This window comes from Silurus aristotelis (genome assembly GCF_946808225.1).
Source record: "Silurus aristotelis genome assembly, chromosome: 5".
NCBI lineage: Eukaryota > Metazoa > Chordata > Actinopteri > Siluriformes > Siluridae > Silurus > Silurus aristotelis.
This window is the reverse complement of record NC_139578.1, coordinates 14365529-14386840: the sequence shown is the minus strand read 5'-3', so window position 1 is coordinate 14386840 and position 21312 is coordinate 14365529. Positions and strand designations below refer to the sequence as shown.

The window sequence follows — 21312 nt, the reverse complement described above, 5'->3', positions numbered from 1 at the left end:
GGATAACTGGATGAATGAGCAGTGGTACCAGTTTTCCCCCAATGTTAGTTCTCACCTGCTTGAAATTAGTATTGTATTTCCTTAAAGACAACTGATTCAAGACCTCTGGAGACCTACGGTGAAAATCCCTTTAATAAAACTCATGAAATGCAGCATTAACAAACAAAAGGAGAACAGTAACTAAAAGCAAGTTGAGAACATTTACAACCACAACAGAAAACAACCACAAAAAAAAAAAAAAAACCCTGTACAACCCTAATGTTGCATCACGTCTTACTTTTACTCATTACTTCATTAGGGGGCTTCATAATAGGAGGAAACGTTTTGATGTTCATTGTACACATTTTGCAATACCATGGTGTCCAACTCACACAGAGATGCATCATGGGCATTTCTCCAGTGTATTCTCCACCATGGTACTGACGTTGCACCTTTATTTGTACAGGATGTCATAATGACCTGGTCGATAGAGAAGAAAGATGCGTGGCTCACTGCCCTCTGGAAAAATGTGGTGGTTAACTGTGCCACCCTCCCCTCGGTCCATGTATTCCACCAGTATGGACACATTCAATGCCTGTGCTAAGGCTATGATGTGGATATGGTCGCTTTCTTTGGACATTGGCTCCACCTCCTGCAAGAAAAAAAAATAAAATCATAATTAGACCAAAAAGATCTGTTTATTTTCTTGAGCTTTGTATTAAACATCTCAGTCTAGCATGTGTTAAGACAGAGTTTTAGCCATGTCCTACCTGCTGGCAGAATTCTTTGACCGAACGTCCTCCTTCTATGAAGTGCTGGAAAAAGACATGCTCTCTCTGCAGATAGCCAGAGGTGAGAAGCCGTAGGTAAACCACCACATAGTCTGACACACTCTGGTCATTAAAGGAGTTCAGCAGCTCCCCGAGAGCAGGCTGCTTCTCACACAGCTCAATCAGGTCCATGAACTAATGATTAAAAAAAATATGAATAACATTTACAAATTACATCAGGATGCAAAGACTTTCCTCTTGTATATACTTACTGTATTGTGAAAGTCTTCAATGGTGAACTCAGTAAAACCCTGGTTCACTAGATCCAGTTTGCTCTTTGCTGCCACTGCCTTAAACCTAAGAAAGACATGTTTATGATTAATAATACACTGGGAACATATCAAATATGTAAGATATCTTCTTAAATTCTATTTTAAGAACTTAAATCCATAAAGCTGCCAATTTATTAAGTATACAATCAATTGTAGTTAAAATTACCAACCGTTTTACAGGAGCTATTAACCTTTATAATTATACAAATGATACACAATTGCTCGTCCCATGCACAGTAATCTTTTACTTCTTTTTTTTTTTTTTTGCCTAGGGTACATGACCCATGATTGCTTTATTTCCTTAGTTTCTCTCTCTATTCGGCTTTATTCCTCCATTCCCAGACTCTAGAGCAGTGGTTCTCAAACATTTTTCTGCCACTCCCCATTTTAGAGTGGGTGGAGTTTGAAGCCCCACTTGTTCTCCATCACCCCAAAAAATGGTAATGAAATACTTTGAGGTAAAAAAAATGTCTAATCTATTGCAATATCAAGTTCTAAAATCAATAACATCAAATAGCATCAAGTTCAAAAATAGTGAATAAAACCATAGTTGTGTTAGGAACCCTAACTGATGTTTTAATTGACTTGCATTAATGACCTAATTGTATGTTTATGTTTACATTGAGTGTATGAATTGTATTTTTTATAGAGAAAATCATAAATAAACAAAATAAATATATGAATCTTGCCTGTCATGTCTTTATTCCCCACTAGAGGGGGTGCCCCACACTTTGAGAACTACTGTTCTAGAGTCATGCGTTTTCCCTACAGCAAATAAGAAGAGTTGTTAAATAGCTGATTTGTTTAATCAAGATTGTTAGGGTAAGGAAAACAGCTACATTTGAAAGGCAAAGACCACTCTAGGACCAGCGATCAAAACCCGTGCCATAATAGTTTGGAATAGTGCAAGTAACAAATGGTGTACTTTCATAGTCCAACTGTACGGTAGATGAATCTGATCAAATTCCCAGATTTATTCACACAAATAATTTCTGGCCCAAAAAAAAAAAAAACCCTGCATGGATTATATGAACAAAATGATATGGACATTTACAAACTAAACACAGGCTTTACTTCTGTAATTCTTTGCCATCATCCAGTAGTGACTCCAAATGTGAAAAGCCGAAAGCTCTGTAGAAACAATTTCCATCGGGTCGTGTCTTCCGGATACATGAATATTTTTTATGCAGATCCTGTAGGAATAACATTGGAAAACCTTCTTTCAGTATTTATTATTTGTTCCTTTAAAAGACACACACTTCCCCCACTTTTAGTCACTGCCAATTCCCATTCACTAGGTATTAAATGATTACCACAAAATGGTAAGGATGAGAGATAATTATTAATCGTTTTATCCATCGATTCTCGTTGCATATTTTTATTTATTTTTATTTCTTAAGGTATGCCACAAGGCACATGAACAGAGGAAAGTGACTTTTTCCAAACATATTTTTGGATCTGAAGGTTTTGCATCTTATAGATGCACATAATTGTTGGCTTCATGCTGATGGTCGGGGGAGAGGGTAATGCTATCCCAGACAGCATGACAAGATTTGCAGTTGTTTTGGGGTTTTTTTGTTTTTGTTTTTTTTAAACAGAATTCAAATGTTACAATTAAATGTTGTAATTCTGGCATACGCTTTTCTGTTGTGATATTTGGGTTCCTATTACAGCTATAATTATATGTACACATGAAGGGATATAATAACCTTGATCTTGAGTTGATAAATTGTGTCTTCTTCAGCATACTCGCTCTGTAGCACAGAGAGATCTTGTCTGTCAGACACTAAGGGGATACTGATGGCTATCTGTCTCAAAAGACACACACACACACACACACACACACACACACACACACACACACACACACACACACACACACACACACACAAAAGTACTTAATAATGTTAAATGGAAATAGGATATACTGAATATTAGCACTCAATTTTATACTGAACAAATTGACTCTACATAGCTGCTAGTACAGTCCCAAAGTTATTCAATTATTTGGCCTAAACATAATGCAAAACAATCTGCTGTTCGGTCACACTGACTCCATGTTATAGAGGGTCTTTGTATTTTCAGGAGTTAACCGTTAAAGAGAATAGAAAAAATCAATGCACTAAAAAAATTTGAAGAATGAATGTCAACATATCAAATAATCACATGCACAGCAACAACACTAAACAAATACAAACTGTTTAAACAGTGAAAGAGCAGCAAGGTGGAAAAGTCCAAACTCACTTCCTGTTGAATTCGGTCTTGCTGTGCCATAATGGCCTCATCATAGGCCAGGCAGTTCACTCCTACCAAATAAAGATGAATTTATAATCAGAATGTAAGTTATAATAAGAATTAGGAGCAAAAACTGGGTCACAAGGAATAAGCTGCCTTTACATATTAAAATATATTGAGTTTTAGAAGATTCTTCTGAGATTCTTCTACAGAGATGGTCAAGCACAAAGCGTATAAAACAACTTCGAGACGTTTTGATCTCTACTAACAGTGAGATAAATAGCAAAAAAAATGGAACAGTCACAAAGACACTACACAGGCACAGCTGACAACTCTCTTGAGGGGAAAGGCAGCTAAAAATATATAATTGAAGTTATCATATAATATGCATAGAGGATTTCTGAAAGATTTTATGTTTGGCCATTGCAAAACAATCTTTATATATTTACACTATATTAGTATTTCTATATCAAGAGCATTGACTGTAAGAAGCAGTGGTATAGTCAGAAACAGACAGAAGAAGAAGTGTAACGTAAATAATACAGTTCAGGTTTTTTTTATTATGGTTGGGTCACTACTAGGAACAACAGTGACGACCATCGGTCACTGGGAAAAGAGGTGATTGGAGACTGCTCACTGGGAACAGAGGGGACAGGGATTGGTCACTGAAATAGTTCTCAAAAGTAGTAAATGGGGATTGGTCACTGGAAAAACAGTGTGCCAGCAGTGAGTGAGAGGGGGAGCCGGATGGAATGCCGTTTAAAAAAAAAAAAAAAAAAAAAAAAACATTCCGGCCAGGGAGTGCACTCGGGTGGACGCTAAGAAAAGATGTGCCAGTCCGCGAAGAAACTTGGGCGGGCGCTAAAGAAAGAAAGCTCGCCGATCCGCAAGTGGAACGGGCGGACGCCAGAGGAAGGTGGGCCAGGTGGGAAACGCAGTGATGGGGGGACTGGTCACTGGGGAAACGCAGTGATGGGGGGGACTGGTCACTCGGGAAACGCAGTGATGGGGGGGACTGGTCACTCGGGAAACGCAGTGATGGGGGGGACTGGTCACTCGGGAAAAGCAGTGATGGGCGAATGGTCACTCGGGAAAAATCAGTGATGGGGAATGGTCACTCGGGAAAAACAGTGATGGGGAATGGTCACTCGGGAAAAACAGTGATGGGGGAATGGTCACTCGGGAAAAACAGTGATGGGGGAATGGTCACTCGGGAAAAACAGTGATGGGGGAATGGTCACTCGGGAAAAACAGTGATGGGGGAATGGTCACTCGGGAAAAACAGTGATGGGGGAATGGTCACTCGGGAAAAACAGTGATGGGGGAATGGTCACTCGGGAAAAACAGTGATGGGGGAATGGTCACTCGGGAAAAACAGTGATGGGGGAATGGTCACTCGGGAAAAACAGTGATGGGGGAATGGTCACTCGGGAAAAACAGTGATGGGGGAATGGTCACTCGGGAAAAACAGTGATGGGGGAATGGTCACTCGGGAAAAACAGTGATGGGGGAATGGTCACTCGGGAAAAACAGTGATGGGGGAATGGTCACTCGGGAAAAACAGTGATGGGGGAATGGTCACTCGGGAAAAACAGTGATGGGGGAATGGTCATTTGGGAAAAACAGTGATGGGGACTGGTCACTCGGGAAAAACAGTGATGGGGGAATGGTCACTCGGGAAAAACAGTGATGGGGGTGTGGTCACCAGAAACAGTTGTGATTGGAGATTGGTTGAACAATACAGCTGTGATCGAAAATTGGTTATTGTCAGCACTATGGCTGAGGGACTGATCACTGGCACAATTTGCAAGAATTGGCTTTACACACTGGTTAAAGCCGACTGACTGATTCTGCTTTAGTCATGAATCGGATAAAGACGTGGACATTTCTTTTTACTACTACTTGTGGGTTTCACGTTGGTATTTTTTCCAGCTTTGTGAATGTTCACCACTTACTATTTTAAGTCTCCCGAAAGCAGCTTTAACGGTGATCTGAACTTCCACTCATCCTTCCACACATGTTGACTGTTTTACATTACTAAACACTTCAACGAAGTGCATTACAAAAGACAGTACATTTTAAAACTTGCTAATAACGCAACCAATTAGTGTAACGCGTATTTAACACGTCCCCGTTTAAACGAGCACAGATTTCTGTTTATAAACGCTACTGTCGATTTAGCAGCGAAAAGAGGGTGCAGACTTTTGCACTCGTTTTGAATGTAAACAAACGAGGTTCCCTCAGGATAGAAACGACGGAGCGGAAAGCGACCTGATAACTGCTGGAAAAAAACAAATGCATGAACTAATGTGGAAATCTAAGCAGTCCTCATGCTGTTGGTTGGCAGATGAAGGTAATAACGTGCTTTACACTTTAGGCAGCAGCAGATGACCTTAATTTAGACTGCGCCAAAGCATTAAACAAGCAGGACAGTGTGCAGAACTACCATCTTCCACTTTACCTCAGTGTCGTGAACATACTTTCCTGCTTTCTCGCATCATTCTCTCCTTTCTTTGTTGGCTTTTTCTATGATATTTATAATGCGGGCAACAAATAAAGAATATTTTTCCCAAAACTGGATTTCAAAATAACCCATAAAAGCCTCACACGGGTGTGCTTTAAATCATGTAGCTGCTGACGCAAACAAAAATACACATTTTTTAAGATTTAAAAGGAAATGTTTCCTCACTCACCCTCCATCTCTCCCTGTGCTGTTTCCTGCTGCTCGTCCGCCATCTTGGATTCACGGTTCTGTTCCCCCTCCCTCTAAGAGCGGTTAAATCCCAAACTGTTCCTCGGTATATCCACAAGGCCACTACGTAGAGAACTAAACCGTCGTGTGGTAGTGCAGTCAGACACCATTAATGTGTTATTTGGGACACGGCCACTTCCTGCACTTCCGGGTCAGATTTGTTCCGCAGCAGTAGACGTTGTGTCCTCACTCTTTCCTCGTGTTATGATGTTACTATTGAGCAGGTTTTCCTTGGTGAAAAGTTTGAGAAACGTGTCAGCCCGCCGCTGGCATCATACTAGTTTGACAAGTTAGTTAACGCTTTATTCCGTTAAGATTTGTGTTTATTATAATTATCCTGGTAGAGAGAAATGTGCAATCCTGATATGTAGATTTTAGTTTCAGCCTGTTTGTATTGATAATCTGATTGCACCTGAAGAAGTGTGTGCTGGTATTTTGAACTGGTGTTGTTGGCCTTTATTTGGACTACTGACTGTCAATGGAAATGCTGCAGCAAACAAATGCAACGAAATGGGATTTTCCCTCTTATAAAAAAAAGTGATCTGTTCACCCAAATAACTGGACATACTGTGAGTGCAATAGATTGCATCTCACAAGGTGTTTGAATAGAAAAAGCATTCTTGTGATAAATCTAACACACAATAAGGTCAAATGTGGTGTCTTCTAATAAATATTTCTGCAAACTCTTAGGATGTGATCTAAACAATTAGACATCAATAGGAGTGGTGATAAACTTGTCAAGGCTATGCAAAGCGAATATTACAACCCAGATGATCGAAAACAGTTGTCCTTTCTTGCAAGCAAAGTCTTTCATTCCAACCAAGTCAACCTTCAGTACTCTCAGATACGGTGTCTGCTTGGTTGGATTGAAAGCATGCAGCTGCACCAGTTTTTAGTGTATAAAACTGAACGGCCCTGACCTAACAGGTATTTGGGAAATGCAAACATTTAGACATTGGACAGATTAAATGGAGCCTAAAAGTTCATATATATCACACACCACAACTCAACCCTAATTAAGGGAGATTTAATCAGAAGGTTGTGAATTTAAATCCCACCACCATGATGCCACTGCTGTGCCTTTGAGCAAGGCTTTTCCCCCTAACACATTCAGTTGAATAAATAAGATCATTGTAAAAGTAGCTTTGGAAGGTATCTGTGATATTTTAATTGGCTTTTTTTGCTTGTGGTCATGAAGGACTACTTTGTCTCTTTAATTGTGAAAGCAATTTCGTTCAACTTTGTGGTGAAATGTATAAGAAATCTGCAGTTTTAGTATCATGACTATTAACTAAATATATGCTTGCATTCACAGATGATCTAATCAACAACATGGACAAGAAGGCAACATGGGACAGATTTTACACAGAAAACAGGAAAGATGGACAATTTAAGAATTTTGAGTGGTTCTTTGGCTTTCAATCAGTCAAAGATTACATCCTGCCTCACCTGAAGTCCATGTGTGCACCGTTACATGTTTTGGATATTGGTTGCGGCACCTCTGCACTGGGGCCCAGTATCTACATACACTCCAAAAGTGCAGTAACGGTCACGTGTGCAGATATCTCTCCAGTGGCGGTACGGTTAATGCAGGAACATGCTAAAAGTACACTGGTGCAGCCCTGCAATCCAGCCTCCACCCTGATCTTCAGAGAAATGGACTGCACAGAGCTGGAAGGACACTTTGAGCCCAGGAGCCTGGCCTTGATAGTAGATAAAGGGACAACTGATGCATTGTTGAGGTCTAAGGAAGGACGAGTAAAAGCTGGTCAAATTGTTCGCCAGTCTTTAGCTGTGCTGAGACACTCGGGGAGCCTGTTGCAGTTTTCAGATGAAGATCCTGATGCCAGGCTGCTTTGGCTGGAGAAGGAGAGTCATGGCTCAGAGGTGGCAGCTGTAGTATCAGTACATGAAGTCAGAGAATTAAGAGGGGTCACATATTTCTGTTATCAAATTTCTCCTCATGCAGCCCAATAATGACACCTTGTACGGTGTGTGTTATGTGACAGTTATTTTGCTTTAAGTAATTACATGTCTGCATACATTATATTAGTGTCCACTGTGTTCGTTTCTTTTGATCATGATCACTATGCACAACGCAAAAACAACGTCTGCATCTTGGCATTTGTGAAACACAATTACCAGAACAAATTTCATTCATCACTTTAAAAGGATGCATTGCCATTATTGTGAATTTACCATTTTATTTGTAATTTGCACAAGTGCCAAGTTAAAACAACAATAAAATATTCTTACAAAATAACCCCATATCCTACTTTACCAGATGCAAATACAACCAATATTGTATGCATACAAATCAAGTTTGTGAATAATATGGCAAATAAAATACAAGAATTAGAAGACATTTTAGACAATACAATGGTATTCTTATAAAATACCACAAATAAAAGCCTGAGATAATTGAGAACAAAAAGTTTTGTTTTTCTGGTTCTGTGAAAAAAAAAAAAAAAGGGATAGAAGTGCACAATGGCACATTATAAAAATGTAAGCAAGTTCCCATTTAGTTTGAACTGATTTGGTATTTTAAAGAAAATCACTATGTTTCAGCCATCAAACATATCACACTACTGCTTGTTTTTCAGTATCTGTAAGGCCATTTAGGATTTTGCGGAGTGTATGGGTTATACTGGTGCCTTGTGTGTTTTTGCCTCATCACACAGTTGTTCCTTGACCAGGAGGGGGCAGCAGAAGCTGTTCTGCCATTACCACTATGATGAGCGTTGTAGTTCCCACCTTGAACCAAAAATGAGAAAACTCAGTGAACATAATACAGAACATAAAATAACAATCGTATAATCATAAACTAACAAGGATAAGCTAGAACGCAAAGGAGATCGATGGTAAAAGGTTATAGATACTTTACCATTATCGGGTTCTCTGTTCTCAAAGCTGATGTAACCAGAGCAGAACTGGGTGTGTGTAGGTAATCGGTTCTCATAAAAATGGGGTCCAAAGCCTTCATACTGCAGTTGTTGTTGCCAGGATAAGACTGAAAAGATACATAAAAAAGTTAAACTACAATGTATATTCTTTATATACATAGGTCTCATTCAAATTATATTACTTGACAGAGTCAAAAACAGATTTTAGCTTCATTTGAAAGAATTAACTTCATCATACTACTCATTTATTATTCATAGACTTATGACAGTTGTCTGTATAGGTAAAGCCATTAGATCAGTGTACATGTCATTTCATATTTTATGCCATTATGAGGGCCTGCAGCAAAAATTCCAAATATGGTCTAGAGAACAGGTTATTATAGTATTATCTTCTACATAGTCACTTCATGGCTAGGTACGGGAAACTAGAGTGTGGTTTTTTAAGAGGATATGCAGCATGTACACAAATGCTCTCCAGGTTAAATGATTCTTAGAAATCAACTTAAACATGGTATGTTCTTTTGAAACTGTACAACAGATTTGTAGGGACTCTGCTGCAGCTCTTTAGGCGGTTTCGCAATGATGTTCAGATTCTAGCAAAAGGTGCTGTGTAGCTAAAACTCATCTACACTTATACAGGCAGGCATACAAATCGTAATAAAAGCACCGATTCAGAATTTTACCTCCACAATGACCAGAATCTGCTACGATTCGATTTGGAGCCTGCTTGTAATCCAGCATCCATGTCTTGCTCTGGTCTATAGAAGAATGAAGAAGATTACTGATAGAGAGTGGCCCAAAAAAAAGTACATTACAGTAATCTTATATTCCACAAAGCTTTGTACTGAAACTACTACACAAGAAAGACGTCATTCGTAAGTACGACTAAATGTAAATGGATATTTCACGTTTACCAACAGAGACAAACTGCAACATGAATTAAACAACAGACAAATGAAATGGTTTCAGCTAAACATGAAAGTAGACTTTGGTTGCAAAATGTACTGTGTCTCAAGGCTATGGGGCTCAACTAAACAATCAAAGCATAACATTGATAAGCTTAGCTTAGAAAACATTTAGTGACTGAAGCTTGTTAGATGTGAAGTTTGTATGACCAATCAGCATGCTCTGGAAACTTTCCAGCCTCTGCTTTCAACACCATTATTTCCAAAGCTGCACAGCACAAGATGTTCTGGACGACTTAGCCATCAATGCGGTAAAATACCGAATCAGATTTACTTATATTTAGCATTACTTGTGAATGTAAATCAGATTATATTATACAACATAAATAAAAATGATTTTTGCAGCAAACCTTCCCAAATAAGTAAATAATTGTGGTTTTATTAGGAACATGAAATGAGTCCGAAAATAATCTTTGAGGCTTGTTTAACTTACTTGGAGCTACAGGGACTGGCAGCTCTACACCCCAGGCCTGAGCAGCATGAGCCAGTAGCAAACATGTGATCTGACGATGAACCAAAGCATTCCAGTGAACCCCATCATGCATGCGGTGCTGGAGGCTAAACCGGAAAAGATAGTGAAGGTCTAGAACGTCCAGCCCGTACGCATGTGCCAGCTTTGCACCATAGAAATTTGCCTCAATCACATCATAGCGCAGAGTTGGGCCCATGTCCTGAATCTGAAATGTGGAAAAATCCAGATCTGGTTACTGATCTGAATGAATCAGCCACATAGACAGACTTTTAGTAATTCAGTTTAACACAACACTTCTTTTAGTGTATGCTGCCAATATAACAGTTTAGAGTATTCTAACTCCCACCTCAGGCACCAGAAAGCCTCCTATGATCTTCTTGCCAAGTGGCATGGTCATGTTCCACACCACAAGGCTTTTCTCTGGCAGAACAGCCTTCAGCTGCACAAAAAATTTATTTAGGTTCTCCTTGTAATCTGGGATCCACTTACGGTCGTATCTGAGCAGCAAAACAAAGAACAGATTTAAATATACACACAATAGATGCATAGATGGTTGCAGGAATAGCTATAATCTAGTAAGAAAACCTACTTTATTCTTTCTGAGCTTTAGGTCAGTTTTAGGTGTAGGTTTAGATGATCAACCTCACCCTTCACACTGTTACCTTGATACATCCCAAACACAAGAGTTGACAATGACCACATCTGGCTTCAGGCCATGTTGGAAGTCAGCAAGGATGCTCTCCATGTAGCGAGAGAAGACCCTTGTGATGAAGTAGAACCGGACAAGGTGATGGTCGGTGCAATATTGACGAACCTCTTGGTATTCTGTGCCATTGCTCATATGACCCAGTTTTCCACCTTCAACTAAAGAATCCTTTTCAAAGGACAGCTCTCCCTGCAGAAAGGGGTGAAAATCATAAAATCAACATCGCTGGTTTTTAGTTATTTGGCAAATGTTTTTTGTTAAACACACAAAGATTACTCAAATCTAAGAAACAAGTCATAACTATCAATTTATACAAGTTAAAGGCTGCATATGATAGGTTTATCAAACAAAAATAAAACAAAAATGAAACGGGGGGGGGGGGGGGGCATTATCCAAGAACTCCATGTAGCACACAAAAAATAATAATAAAATGATATAATCATTAATGTAATCAAGATACAATACAAAGCTTGATAGGTCTGGCTGTGAAAGAAATGCACATCCCTATAAAGACCAGGTCCAACCAAAACTGCCCTGATCTGGCTTTCCACAAACTGCTATGAAAAAGTTAGATGATACGTTCTAAGTTTAAGACGTTCATTTAGAAGAATTAATATGGCCAAACATTAAGCTTGGAGTGGAACTCGAGCAGCACCCTGACCTGAACTTTTAATGCAGACTGCGCCCCAGGCCTCCTGATCCTACATCAGTACCTGACTATACTAATGCTCTTGTAGCTGAATAAGCACAAATCCCAATAGCCATACTGCAAAACAATCTGATTCATCTGTATACAAACTTTTAAAGTGCATTTTATAAAAGAGCATTTGAAAACTTAGCTTGCAGCTGTGATTAATTGAGTTTTATACCAAGTTTTAAGTCTCCATCATAAGATATTAATGTAAGGCTTAACCTACAGACACCAAGCACAAAAATACACTACATATAGACAAAAAAATAAAAAAATAAATAAAATAAAAAGCATACCTTGCTTTTGAGCTGGGATAACGACAGGTAAGAGTCTCTTTGCAAAAGCAACACCAGGTCTTTATACACAGACCGTTGAACTAAAGAGAAAAACACGTGTTTAGCAGCTACATGCTGTAGGATCATCCCAGTATGATTTGGTGTGCACAATTAATACTCACTTGAATCCCCGAGCACGACAACAAATTTGTTATGGAGAAGTTGACTGGCTTGACTATGACTTACAGTCCTTGTCCAGGCCTCTCGCATCTTGGCAGCAGTAAACAAGCAGTCAAATATAACTAACTTACTACTAGGATGGCAATGATTTAATGTCGGTAAGATGCCTGTAGCTTCAGATGAGCGCAAAATGATGCCAGTTCAGTTTTTCGTTTCCAATTGAAAGTGCTGAAGCCCATCTAAAGAAAGATTCAGCAACCTCGTAAACTCCAATGCTATTTATATAGTCTTGATAAAAAGGGGGAAAAAAAACCTTCCCCTGAATTAATCGACTTTATGCTCTTATGTTATTGGTGGAATCAAGTTACTCAGTAAACCAGTAAATAGCGTTTATATCAGCCAAACGCTGCATCAAAGAAGTCCAACAAGACGTGTAAACGCAGCTGTCTTCCTGCAGGGAGCGCTGTTTATACAGCATTCAATTAGCTGCATTTCCAAAGTATTTGTATTATAAAATTGTACACATTGACACACAATTTTAAAAAGTTATATACTAGAAATAATGCTGAAAAGGCGAAAGTAAAAATACATTTCATGACCAAAGCATTTTCTGCATGTTTACAATGTTTATGGTATTAAATTCTGGAGACTACTTTATTCCAGAGACTACTCTGTGTTGTTCAGTCAATTAACTGAACTCCATCAGTGCTTCAGTTATTAAAAAGGCTATTATAAAATTTGAAAAATCATCAACATTCATATAAAACAATAGTTTTTTTTGTGTATAAGAAATGTAAAATGAGCTTTTAAAATACCCTTTAATCCCTTAAGCACGTGGCTTGTAACACCCCTTTGCATAACAATATACAGCATGTCATTTAACAATATAATTGATATCATTTATTTAAACAGGATTTAATATATCAAGTAGTTGTAGTTGAAGTACAGTAATTAAAGAATAAATCATGACATAGTATGTTATCAGAGGTAAACAATCAACACCAGCTTGATGTAAACCTTAATCTGAATGTCATTTACCAGTGTTTTATCCCGAGATTTATTTATTAACGTTAAATAAAAGCCCCCTAACAGAAAACTTATTGTTATTTATATATTTTTATATATATATATATATATATATATATATATATATATATATATATATATATACATATATACATATATAAAATATTTTTTTTTCTTCTATTTGGAACACCTGTGCATCAACTCATTTATAGAGTTTTAACCAATCAGCTAGTTACTTATCAGCAGCAATCATGCAGATCCACGTCAAGAGCTTCAGTTAATGTTCACAAACATCAGGTGAACAGGTGAGATCTGTGACTATAAAATCAACATTATTGCTAGTGCCAGATAGGCTGGACACCCCCCCCCCAAATAAACATTGTCACTTCAGGGTCTGCAGACGTCAACATTTAGGGACAGAGAAATCAGAGGAGAATGACTGGTCTGAGCTGAGACAGGAAGTCTTCATGATAGGAATACTTCATACCCAGACTTTACAACCATGGTGAGCAGAAAGGCATCTCCAGAAGAATCTCAAGTGTATTCCAATAAGCAAGGGCACAGCTGGAGGACTAAATGTACTAAATTGTACACATGTACTGTATAATATATGCAGAATAGGTTTGTACTTGCAAAGCCTGAACTATTTTCCCAGCCAGTTGCTGCTCATTCTCTTTTTAAAATGTTGTCTGTCTGTCTGTCTGTCTCTTTAAATAATAATCTGATATGTTTTAAAAAACTGCTCACACCACAAAACAAGATTGAACTTTTTTTATATTTTGGCTTTAAACAGGTATAATTAAAGGGTTTTCTTGAAATGAACAACTAATGAATAACAAAAACCAAGTGTAAAAAAAAACAAACAAGAAAACAAGAAACACTGTTGGAACTGGCTGTACATATGTACTGGTAAACTTCTGAACAAATTAAGTGAATTTCAGAGCATCTAAATTTACTCTAACCAATCATAATGCAGGAGACAGACAGAGATCAAGAATGTACTCAGCAGCTAAAGCTGTCAACCAGATGTTTTGAGTTCCATGGTCCTGCATTGTTGGCTATGAACTGCTGGATCACCACAGCTTTGGCCTTCTGGTACAAGTCGGCAGCCATCTATAAAAATAAAGATGCATTTAAAATTTAAAAGAAAGACAAATCCAAACTTAAATTAATAAATTGATATGATCATCATAAATCAGTTTCTGGTTGCACATTGATCCTAAATATATACTTAGAAATCTAACCTAACCTATATCCAGAATTTTTTATACCTTTGCATTATGGTAGTTTGCAAAGGACAGAAGCTCCTGTTGACCAGAAAGCTTTGCAACTTTTTTGAAGCTGAAGAACTGTGCTCTTTTGCATAATCTACTAGAGAACCCCGGTCCACTTACAAAAGGAGAGCTGAAAAAAAGCAAACATTTTCAAAAGTGACGCAACTTTCCAACAGACAATTTGAAGATGAACTTTAAATATATTGAGCAGCTCTTATGAATGAATTAAAGAGGCTTATGAACAGTTAAGCCTTACCCACTTATGGTGTATCCAGTTGTGCTATCTAAAATTTCAAAGCTGGAGTCTCCCAGACACCAATTTACACTGAGATCTTTGTAGTGGTCCGAGTTTATAGCCGGTTCCACATTCTCTCCATTCTGGAAGAAAATGGTTGTTTGTTGGTATGGGGGGATCAGGACATCATTCAGACCAGTCCCCAGGCACTTGTTGATAGTGTCAGACACTATATCAGAGCAATGGCTAACATCACCTGGACAATAAGAAAAGCCATTAAGCGTTGAGGTAAACAATCTCGGACCACATTGTGAGCATTAATTCGATTTTTTTAATGTTTAGAAAAACACTATATATATATATATATATATATATATATATATATATATATATATATATATATATATATATATACACACACACACATATACACACACACACACACACACACACACACACACACACACACACACACACAATATCAGTCATGAACACTCAAGCACAATAAAACCATTTACCAAGAATGGCACTGGTGATGTAGAATGGCTTAATAAAGTGACTCAACAATGCTCCCTGAATTCCTGTGACAGTCCAGCGGGTGAGTTTTGCATGGTCAGACATGCAGCAGATGCGAGCGGCCCAGATACTGGGAGACAAGTAGGCAGTAGGAATCAGAGATACTTTGGCATGGCATTGCAGCTTCAGCGTTTTGTAGCCATTGTTATGGAACTTCCTGTAAGGAGGTACATTTTCATTACTAAACAACAAAAAGTGTATTTTCGAGGATGTTTGCTTGGATCAACATTAGGATTATACTTCTGATAATTTATACAAAAGCTAAAAGATCCTCATTGATTTCTCACAGAGAAAATATAAAATCTAAACATTACGTCCCGTTGTGAAACCCAGCCATTAGCGTTGCACAAGCCAGTGCACTCTTAGTGCCGGTCCCAAGCCCGGATAAAAGGGGAGGGTTGCGTTAGGAAGGGCATCCAGCGTAAAACATGCACCAAATCAAATATGCGGATCACGAATCAGAATTTCATACCGGATCGACCGAGGGCCGGGTTACCAACGACCGCCACAGGTATTATTTGCCAACAGGGTGGAAGTTGGGCTACTGTTGGCTGAAGGAGGAGAAGGAGAGGAGGAGGCCATTTACAGAGACAGCAGGGAAAGGAGAAGTGTAGGAGAGTGGAGGTTACGGTTGGTACTTTAAATGTTGGTACTTTGACTGGTAAAAGGAGAGAGGTAGCTAATATGAGAACGGTGAATATGTTGTGTGTTCAGGAGACTAAGTGGAAAGGAAGTAAGGCCAGAAACATGGGGGGGGGGGGGTATAAATTGTTTTATTATGGTGTGGATGGAAAGAGAAATGGTGTAGGGGTGATTCTGAAGGAAGAGTACAGTAAGAGAGTAGTGGAGGTGAAGAGACTTTCTGATAGAGTGATGAATGTGAAGCAGGAAGTTGAAGGGGTGATGATAAATGTCATCAGTGCTTATGCTTCACAAGTTGGCTGTGAGATGGAGGAGAAGGAAAAATTCTGGAGTGATTTAGATAAAGTGGTAGAAGGTGTACCTAGCGATGAACGATTGGTGATTGGGGCAGACTTTAATGGGCATGTAGGTGAAGGGAACAGATGTGATGAGGAGGTGATGTGTAGGTATGGCTTTAAGGAGAGGAATGTGGACAGACAGATGGTGGTAGATTTTGCTAAAAGGATGAAAATGCCAGTGGTGAATACGTATTTTAAGAAGATGGAGGTGCAGAGGGTGACGTATAAGAGTGGAGGAAGGTGCACACAGGTGGATTATGTTCTATGTAGGAGATGCAACCTGAAGGAGATTGGAGACTGTAAGGTGTTGGCAGGGGACAGTGTAGCTAGACATCATTGGATGGTGGTCTGTGGGATGGTTTTGGAGGTGAAAAAGAGGAGGAGAGTGAGGACTGAAAGAAGAATAAAATGGTGGAGACTGAAGGAGGAAGACTGTAGTGTGAGGTTTGGGGAAGAGGTCAGGCAGGGGCTCGGTGGTGGTGACGAGGTGCTGGATGATTGGGCAACTACTGCAGAAGTGATCAGGGAGACAGCTAGAAAGGTACTTGGTGTGACATCTTGAAATAGAAAGGAAGACAAAGAGACATGGTGGTGGAATGAGAAAGTGCAGGAGAGCATAAGGAGAAGCAGGTTGGCAAAACAGAATTTGGATCGACAGAGAGATGAGACAAGTAGGCAGGAGTACAAGGAGATGCGGCAGCAGGTAAAGAGGGATGTTGCAAAAGGCATATGAAGAGCTGTATGTGAAGTTGGACACTAAAGGAAGGAGAAAAGGATTTATACTGATTGGCCGATTGGACAGAAGGTCAGAAGGAGTTGCATTGTGTGTTTGTGGATTTAGAGAAAACGGGCGACAGGGTGCCGAGAGAGGAGTTGTGGTATTTTATGAGAAAGTCATGAGTGTCAGAGAAGTTTGTGAGGGTGGTGCAGGACATGTATGAGGACAGTGTGACAGCAGTGAAGTGTGCAGTAGGAACGGCAGACTGGATCAAGGTGGAGGTTGGACTGCATCGAGGTTTGGTTCTGAGGCTTCTTTCCCTTACTATGATGTTTGAGGATAATATTGTGATTTGTGGTAAGAGTAGGGAGCAGGTTGAGAAGAGCCTGGAGAGGTGGAGATATGCGCTGTAGAGAAGGGGAATAAAAGTCAGTAGGAGTAAGACAAAGTACATGTGTGTGAATGAGAGGGAGGGCAGTGGGGTGGTGCGGTTGCAGGGAGAAGAGGTGGAGAAGGTGGAGGAGTTCAGGTACCTAGGGGTCAACAGTGCAAAGTAATGGAGAGTGTGTTAGAGAAGTGAAGAAAAGAGTGCAGGCAGGGTGGAGTGGGTGGAGAAGAGTGACAGGAGTGATTTGTGATAGAAGAGTATCTGTAAGAGTGAAAGGTAAAGTTTATAGGACTGTGGTGAGACCTGGATATTGTATGGTTTAGAGACAGTGGCATTGAGTAAAAGACAGAAGGTGGAGCTGGAGGTAGCAGAGCTGAAGATGTTGAGGTTTTCTTTGAGAGTGATGAGGATGGACAGCATTAGAAACAAGTTTATTAGAGGGACAGCACATGTAGGATGATTTAAAGGCAAGATGAGGGAGACACAATTGAGATGATTTGGACATGTGCAGAGGAGGGACATGGGGTACATCAGTAGAAGAATGCGGAGGATGGAGCCACCAGGAAGGAGCAAAAGAGAAAGGACAAGGAGGAGGTTTATGGATGTGGTGAGAAAAGACATACAGGTAGTTGGTTTGAAGAGGCAGATGTAGAGGACAGAGGGGTATGGAGACGGTCCACTGTGGCGACCCCTAATGGGAGAAGCCGAAAGAAGAAGAAGAGCATCCCGTTGTGAATGAAACACATGTAATGTCCTATAAAAGTCAAATATAATATGTCATGTGATAGTAAGTCTAAAAGTCCATACAAATTTTGACAAACAAAAAACAAATAATGCAGTTCAACTTGACAAACTATCACACATATGCAAGCAAGAAATGAAAACAAAAGCAAGTTCTGCTGGTTATACAAGTGGTGTCCTAACAAACCAGCTCATTAAGCCATAAAATACATCAGGACAAACCTTCATTTGTCTAGTTAGCAAAGGTTTGTGTTAATTTGGTATGTCAGGTTGGATGACTTTCCATGTTAAGGCAAAAGGAGCAAATGTACTTCCGTTAAAAACTGTTTGTATTTTCTGCTTCGGTATTATCTCTCCACTCACATTATGTGGTGTGCTGCCCCTTTAGGTGTCTGGTTGGTGTAGAGGTGCAGGTAAGTTTTTGGTTTGACCTGAAGAAGCAGCTCTATGGGACTGCTCTGAAATATGGAGCGCTCTCGAAGTTCTGGCTCAGAGCTGTAGAACAACAGGAGCTGCTTATACAAATATCTGAATAAAATAAAACAGAATACACAGATATGAGCACTTCATAAGAAGATACATTCAAAAAGGAGAGATAGTATGAGTATTTTAAGGCTTTTTAAATTAGGGATGCTCTGGAATGACACAACAGACCCAGAGTCATTTATCAGGCAACAATAACGTTCAAACAGAAAGCTAAACGTATAAGTAGGTGTGTGGAAAGTAGTTATGTCAGTGCTTTAATTCTGGAATACGCCCAAAAACATGCACATGCTACTTAGATTTGACAAACAACATTATTAACATGAATGGCTTCATTATTAACATGAATGGATGGAATTTCTCGTCTAAAAAAGCTATTTTATTAACAGCTACTAGAACGTGAGGAGAGATCTTTAAAAACTACTGATTCTGTTCTGATGAACTTCTTACCAAAGGGCCAAAATATATGGATTTGGCTGTTAATTCAATGTTCAGCACTAAATTAAATTTGAGGTCACACCCCAAAATAACAGCTCATATGAAAGTAAACACACGCCTCACCTACGAGGTTTGTTGTTGTTGTTATTATGGTGTGAATGGTTATCGCTCTCACCTTTCCCATCACCCTACTCACCAGAAGTTAAACCCAGACTCAGAATACTCTACACACAAACCAAACAGTATTCTGAGTACTTTTATGGCATACTGGTGGCAATTTGTATATATAATTCATAGGTTTATAGTTATTCGAGAATGAGAATGTCCAATAAGCTGATTTCCGTGCCACCAGCAGAATGTAATGCACAATGTACTGGAAGAATGGGTTAAAGCGACACTGGGCCAATCTTTGGTATTCTTTTTGCCATGTAATAGAAAGATATCTGAAACTGCCACTCTGTCAGCAATTCGACACTTAAGAAAGAGAATTCAGTCTCTAAAATAAGTTTTCCTTACCTTTTCAGGGCTCTGCGTGCAATGACAATGGCATGGCAGTCATGAACAATGGAGCCTGTAAAACAGTACCACCCACTGCAGCAGCTCTGCCCTGTGCCCAATGCCACCACTTCATAATGTTCACAACACTGTCCTCCTGAGTCAGTCACCTCTGAAAAATACAGATTTTTTTTCCTAAACACCATGTTTGCTGCTAAACACATCTAGGTTCTACACAAGCACCTTATCAATTTTCCGTATCGCACAAACCTCGCTCCAGGACAAAAGCAGCAAGGCAGCCTTTAGTACTGTAGTACTCAGGACATTCCCTCAGAAGCTTGTCAAAGCGTTCACTGCACAGGGCCACCACACGATTTATGTGCCAGTCTGTGAAGTTTATTAAAATAGTTTACTCTATTGGATTATATATTAAACGTAATATACATTCAACATGCACTTTGCAATACTGTAGTAATTCTGTATTCTCTGATCTCAGAACAGATTTTTTTTATTTTTTATCATAGATTCCACGATGTACATCTTTGTATCCCTATATGACTAATCCCAGTTTATCTCCATTCCCCTTTTCTTTTTTAGGGGAGCTCTCGGCTAGATCACCCTGACCTGGTGCAAAGCATTTCCTTTCAGAAGAGCTGCCCAGGCCCTCTGGAGACAGGCATTCCTGTTCTGACTTATCTGTGAAGGTCGGTGAAGTCACCATATGGCCTCCCAGTGACTGTTCCGGACTTGAGTCTTCTGAAGGAACTGGAAACGGAGACTCAGGAGACATGGATCTGGATCCTGCTGTAGAGCAGCGAAAATCCCCAAATTTAAGGTCAGGTGATGTGGGTGGATTAGGAGGAGGCCTCAAGCTTTCCCTTTGCATGTAGATGCTCGGTTCCCTCTCTGAGGCAAATCGCATAACCAGAGAAGCAGCGATTCTCGGAAGGTGTTTGCCTCCTCCGCTGTTTCTGTGATCCATATTGATCCTGCAGGATTATTGCAGATAGGCAGATAGGCAGATAGGCAGATAGATAGATAGATAGATAGATAGATAGATAGATAGATAGATAGATAGATAGATAGATAGATAGATAGATAGATAGATAGATAGACAGACAGACAGACAGACAAACAGACAGACAGATCATTATACCCTCACATGTACTTATACCCCAGACAGACAGACAGATCATTATACCCTCACATGTACTTATACCCATTCCTTTATGTAAGCCTTTATGTATTTATGTAACCCTCACATTATTACATAAGGAGTTTCTCCAGGTGGCATAATATCGTGATACTGCTAATAAATATTAAACATGGTAAGTGCGCACAATTATGGCTTGACATTCATGTAAAATAGTCAGCAAAAAAGCAAACTGTAGCCATTTACCAAAAAGGTCAAATAAATACAAGCAATAAGCTAATATTTGCCTGGCTGAATAAATTAGCTAGTTTGATTACAGGAATCAATTAATTGAACTGCAAATAACAGTAAGCATTTCAACCAACTCGTGTAATATCATAAAGTACAACAAAAAATATATATAACAAAGACCCAGTAACTATATTTGACCCACCGTTTCTTTTTTTTTTTCTTCTTTTTTTTAACCCGCTCTATTGCTTCCCCCAGCACAATTACTTCACCTTTCCCCCTATATCACTAGCTGTTTCCTTATAGGCTGAAGTGCC

General features: G+C 39.3%; 4 protein-coding genes across 6 annotated transcripts; 1 reads left to right on the top strand and 3 right to left on the bottom strand.

Annotated features, from left to right (window-relative positions):
- Positions 1-114: 114 nt before the first annotated feature.
- Positions 115-6145, bottom strand: otub1b (OTU deubiquitinase, ubiquitin aldehyde binding 1b). The gene is made up of 7 exons (XM_083541104.1): positions 6010-6145; positions 3326-3387; positions 2791-2889; positions 2156-2274; positions 1022-1106; positions 750-944; positions 115-631 (listed from the first exon to the last, which is right to left on the bottom strand). The coding sequence occupies exons 1-7, from the start codon at positions 6050-6052 to the stop codon at positions 434-436; spliced, it is 801 nt and encodes a 266-aa protein (XP_083397230.1). The 5' UTR covers positions 6053-6145; the 3' UTR covers positions 115-433.
- On the top strand, positions 5407-8115 carry cskmt (citrate synthase lysine methyltransferase). Of its 3 annotated transcripts, none has more exons than XM_083541106.1 (2): positions 5407-5669; positions 7384-8115. In XM_083541106.1, exons 1-2 carry the CDS (start codon positions 5612-5614, stop codon positions 8043-8045), a joined length of 720 nt encoding a protein of 239 aa, XP_083397232.1. In that variant the 5' UTR covers positions 5407-5611; the 3' UTR covers positions 8046-8115. The 3 variants fall into 3 exon arrangements, with proteins under 3 accessions (XP_083397232.1, XP_083397231.1, XP_083397233.1); XM_083541105.1 differs by lacking the exon at positions 5407-5669 and adding an exon at positions 6225-6357; XM_083541107.1 differs by lacking the exon at positions 5407-5669 and adding an exon at positions 6364-6637.
- A 626-nt stretch (positions 8116-8741) lies between these two features.
- On the bottom strand, positions 8742-12715 carry fam113 (family with sequence similarity 113; the record flags this gene model as incomplete). The annotated part of the gene is made up of 8 exons (XM_083542381.1): positions 12263-12715; positions 12102-12181; positions 11071-11303; positions 10755-10905; positions 10370-10613; positions 9655-9729; positions 8948-9078; positions 8742-8822 (listed from the first exon to the last, which is right to left on the bottom strand). Exons 1-8 carry the CDS (start codon positions 12348-12350, stop codon positions 8742-8744), a joined length of 1083 nt encoding a protein of 360 aa, XP_083398507.1. The 5' UTR covers positions 12351-12715.
- A 1327-nt stretch (positions 12716-14042) lies between these two features.
- Positions 14043-21295, bottom strand: adad2 (adenosine deaminase domain containing 2). Its single transcript, XM_083541378.1, has 9 exons — positions 21197-21295; positions 20174-20603; positions 19885-20011; positions 19636-19786; positions 18562-18726; positions 15314-15528; positions 14817-15051; positions 14558-14690; positions 14043-14399 (listed from the first exon to the last, which is right to left on the bottom strand). Exons 2-9 carry the CDS (start codon positions 20594-20596, stop codon positions 14289-14291), a joined length of 1560 nt encoding a protein of 519 aa, XP_083397504.1. The 5' UTR covers positions 20597-20603; positions 21197-21295; the 3' UTR covers positions 14043-14288.
- Positions 21296-21312: the final 17 nt, after the last annotated feature.

Excerpts from the sequence above, each read along its gene's own strand:
- otub1b (XM_083541104.1), bottom strand. The coding sequence starts at position 6,052 with ATGGCGGACGAGCAGCAGGAAACAGCACAGGGAGAGATGGAGG. Across the intron at positions 3,388-6,009 it reads AGCACAGGGAGAGATGGAGG|GAGTGAACTGCCTGGCCTAT; the intron begins GTGAGTGAGGAA and ends TTTATTTGGTAG. Across the intron at positions 2,890-3,325 it reads AAGACCGAATTCAACAGGAA|ATAGCCATCAGTATCCCCTT; the intron begins GTGAGTTTGGAC and ends CTTTTGAGACAG.
- cskmt (XM_083541105.1), top strand. The coding sequence starts at position 6,273 with ATGATGTTACTATTGAGCAGGTTTTCCTTGGTGAAAAGTTTGAGAAAC. Across the intron at positions 6,358-7,383 it reads GCATCATACTAGTTTGACAA|ATGATCTAATCAACAACATG; the intron begins GTTAGTTAACGC and ends TTGCATTCACAG.
- adad2 (XM_083541378.1), bottom strand. The coding sequence starts at position 20,596 with ATGGATCACAGAAACAGCGGAGGAGGCAAACACCTTCCGAGAATCGCT. Across the intron at positions 18,727-19,635 it reads GCACGCAGAGCCCTGAAAAG|ATATTTGTATAAGCAGCTCC; the intron begins GTAAGGAAAACT and ends TATTTTATTCAG. Across the intron at positions 15,052-15,313 it reads CATCACCAGTGCCATTCTTG|GTGATGTTAGCCATTGCTCT; the intron begins GTAAATGGTTTT and ends CTTATTGTCCAG.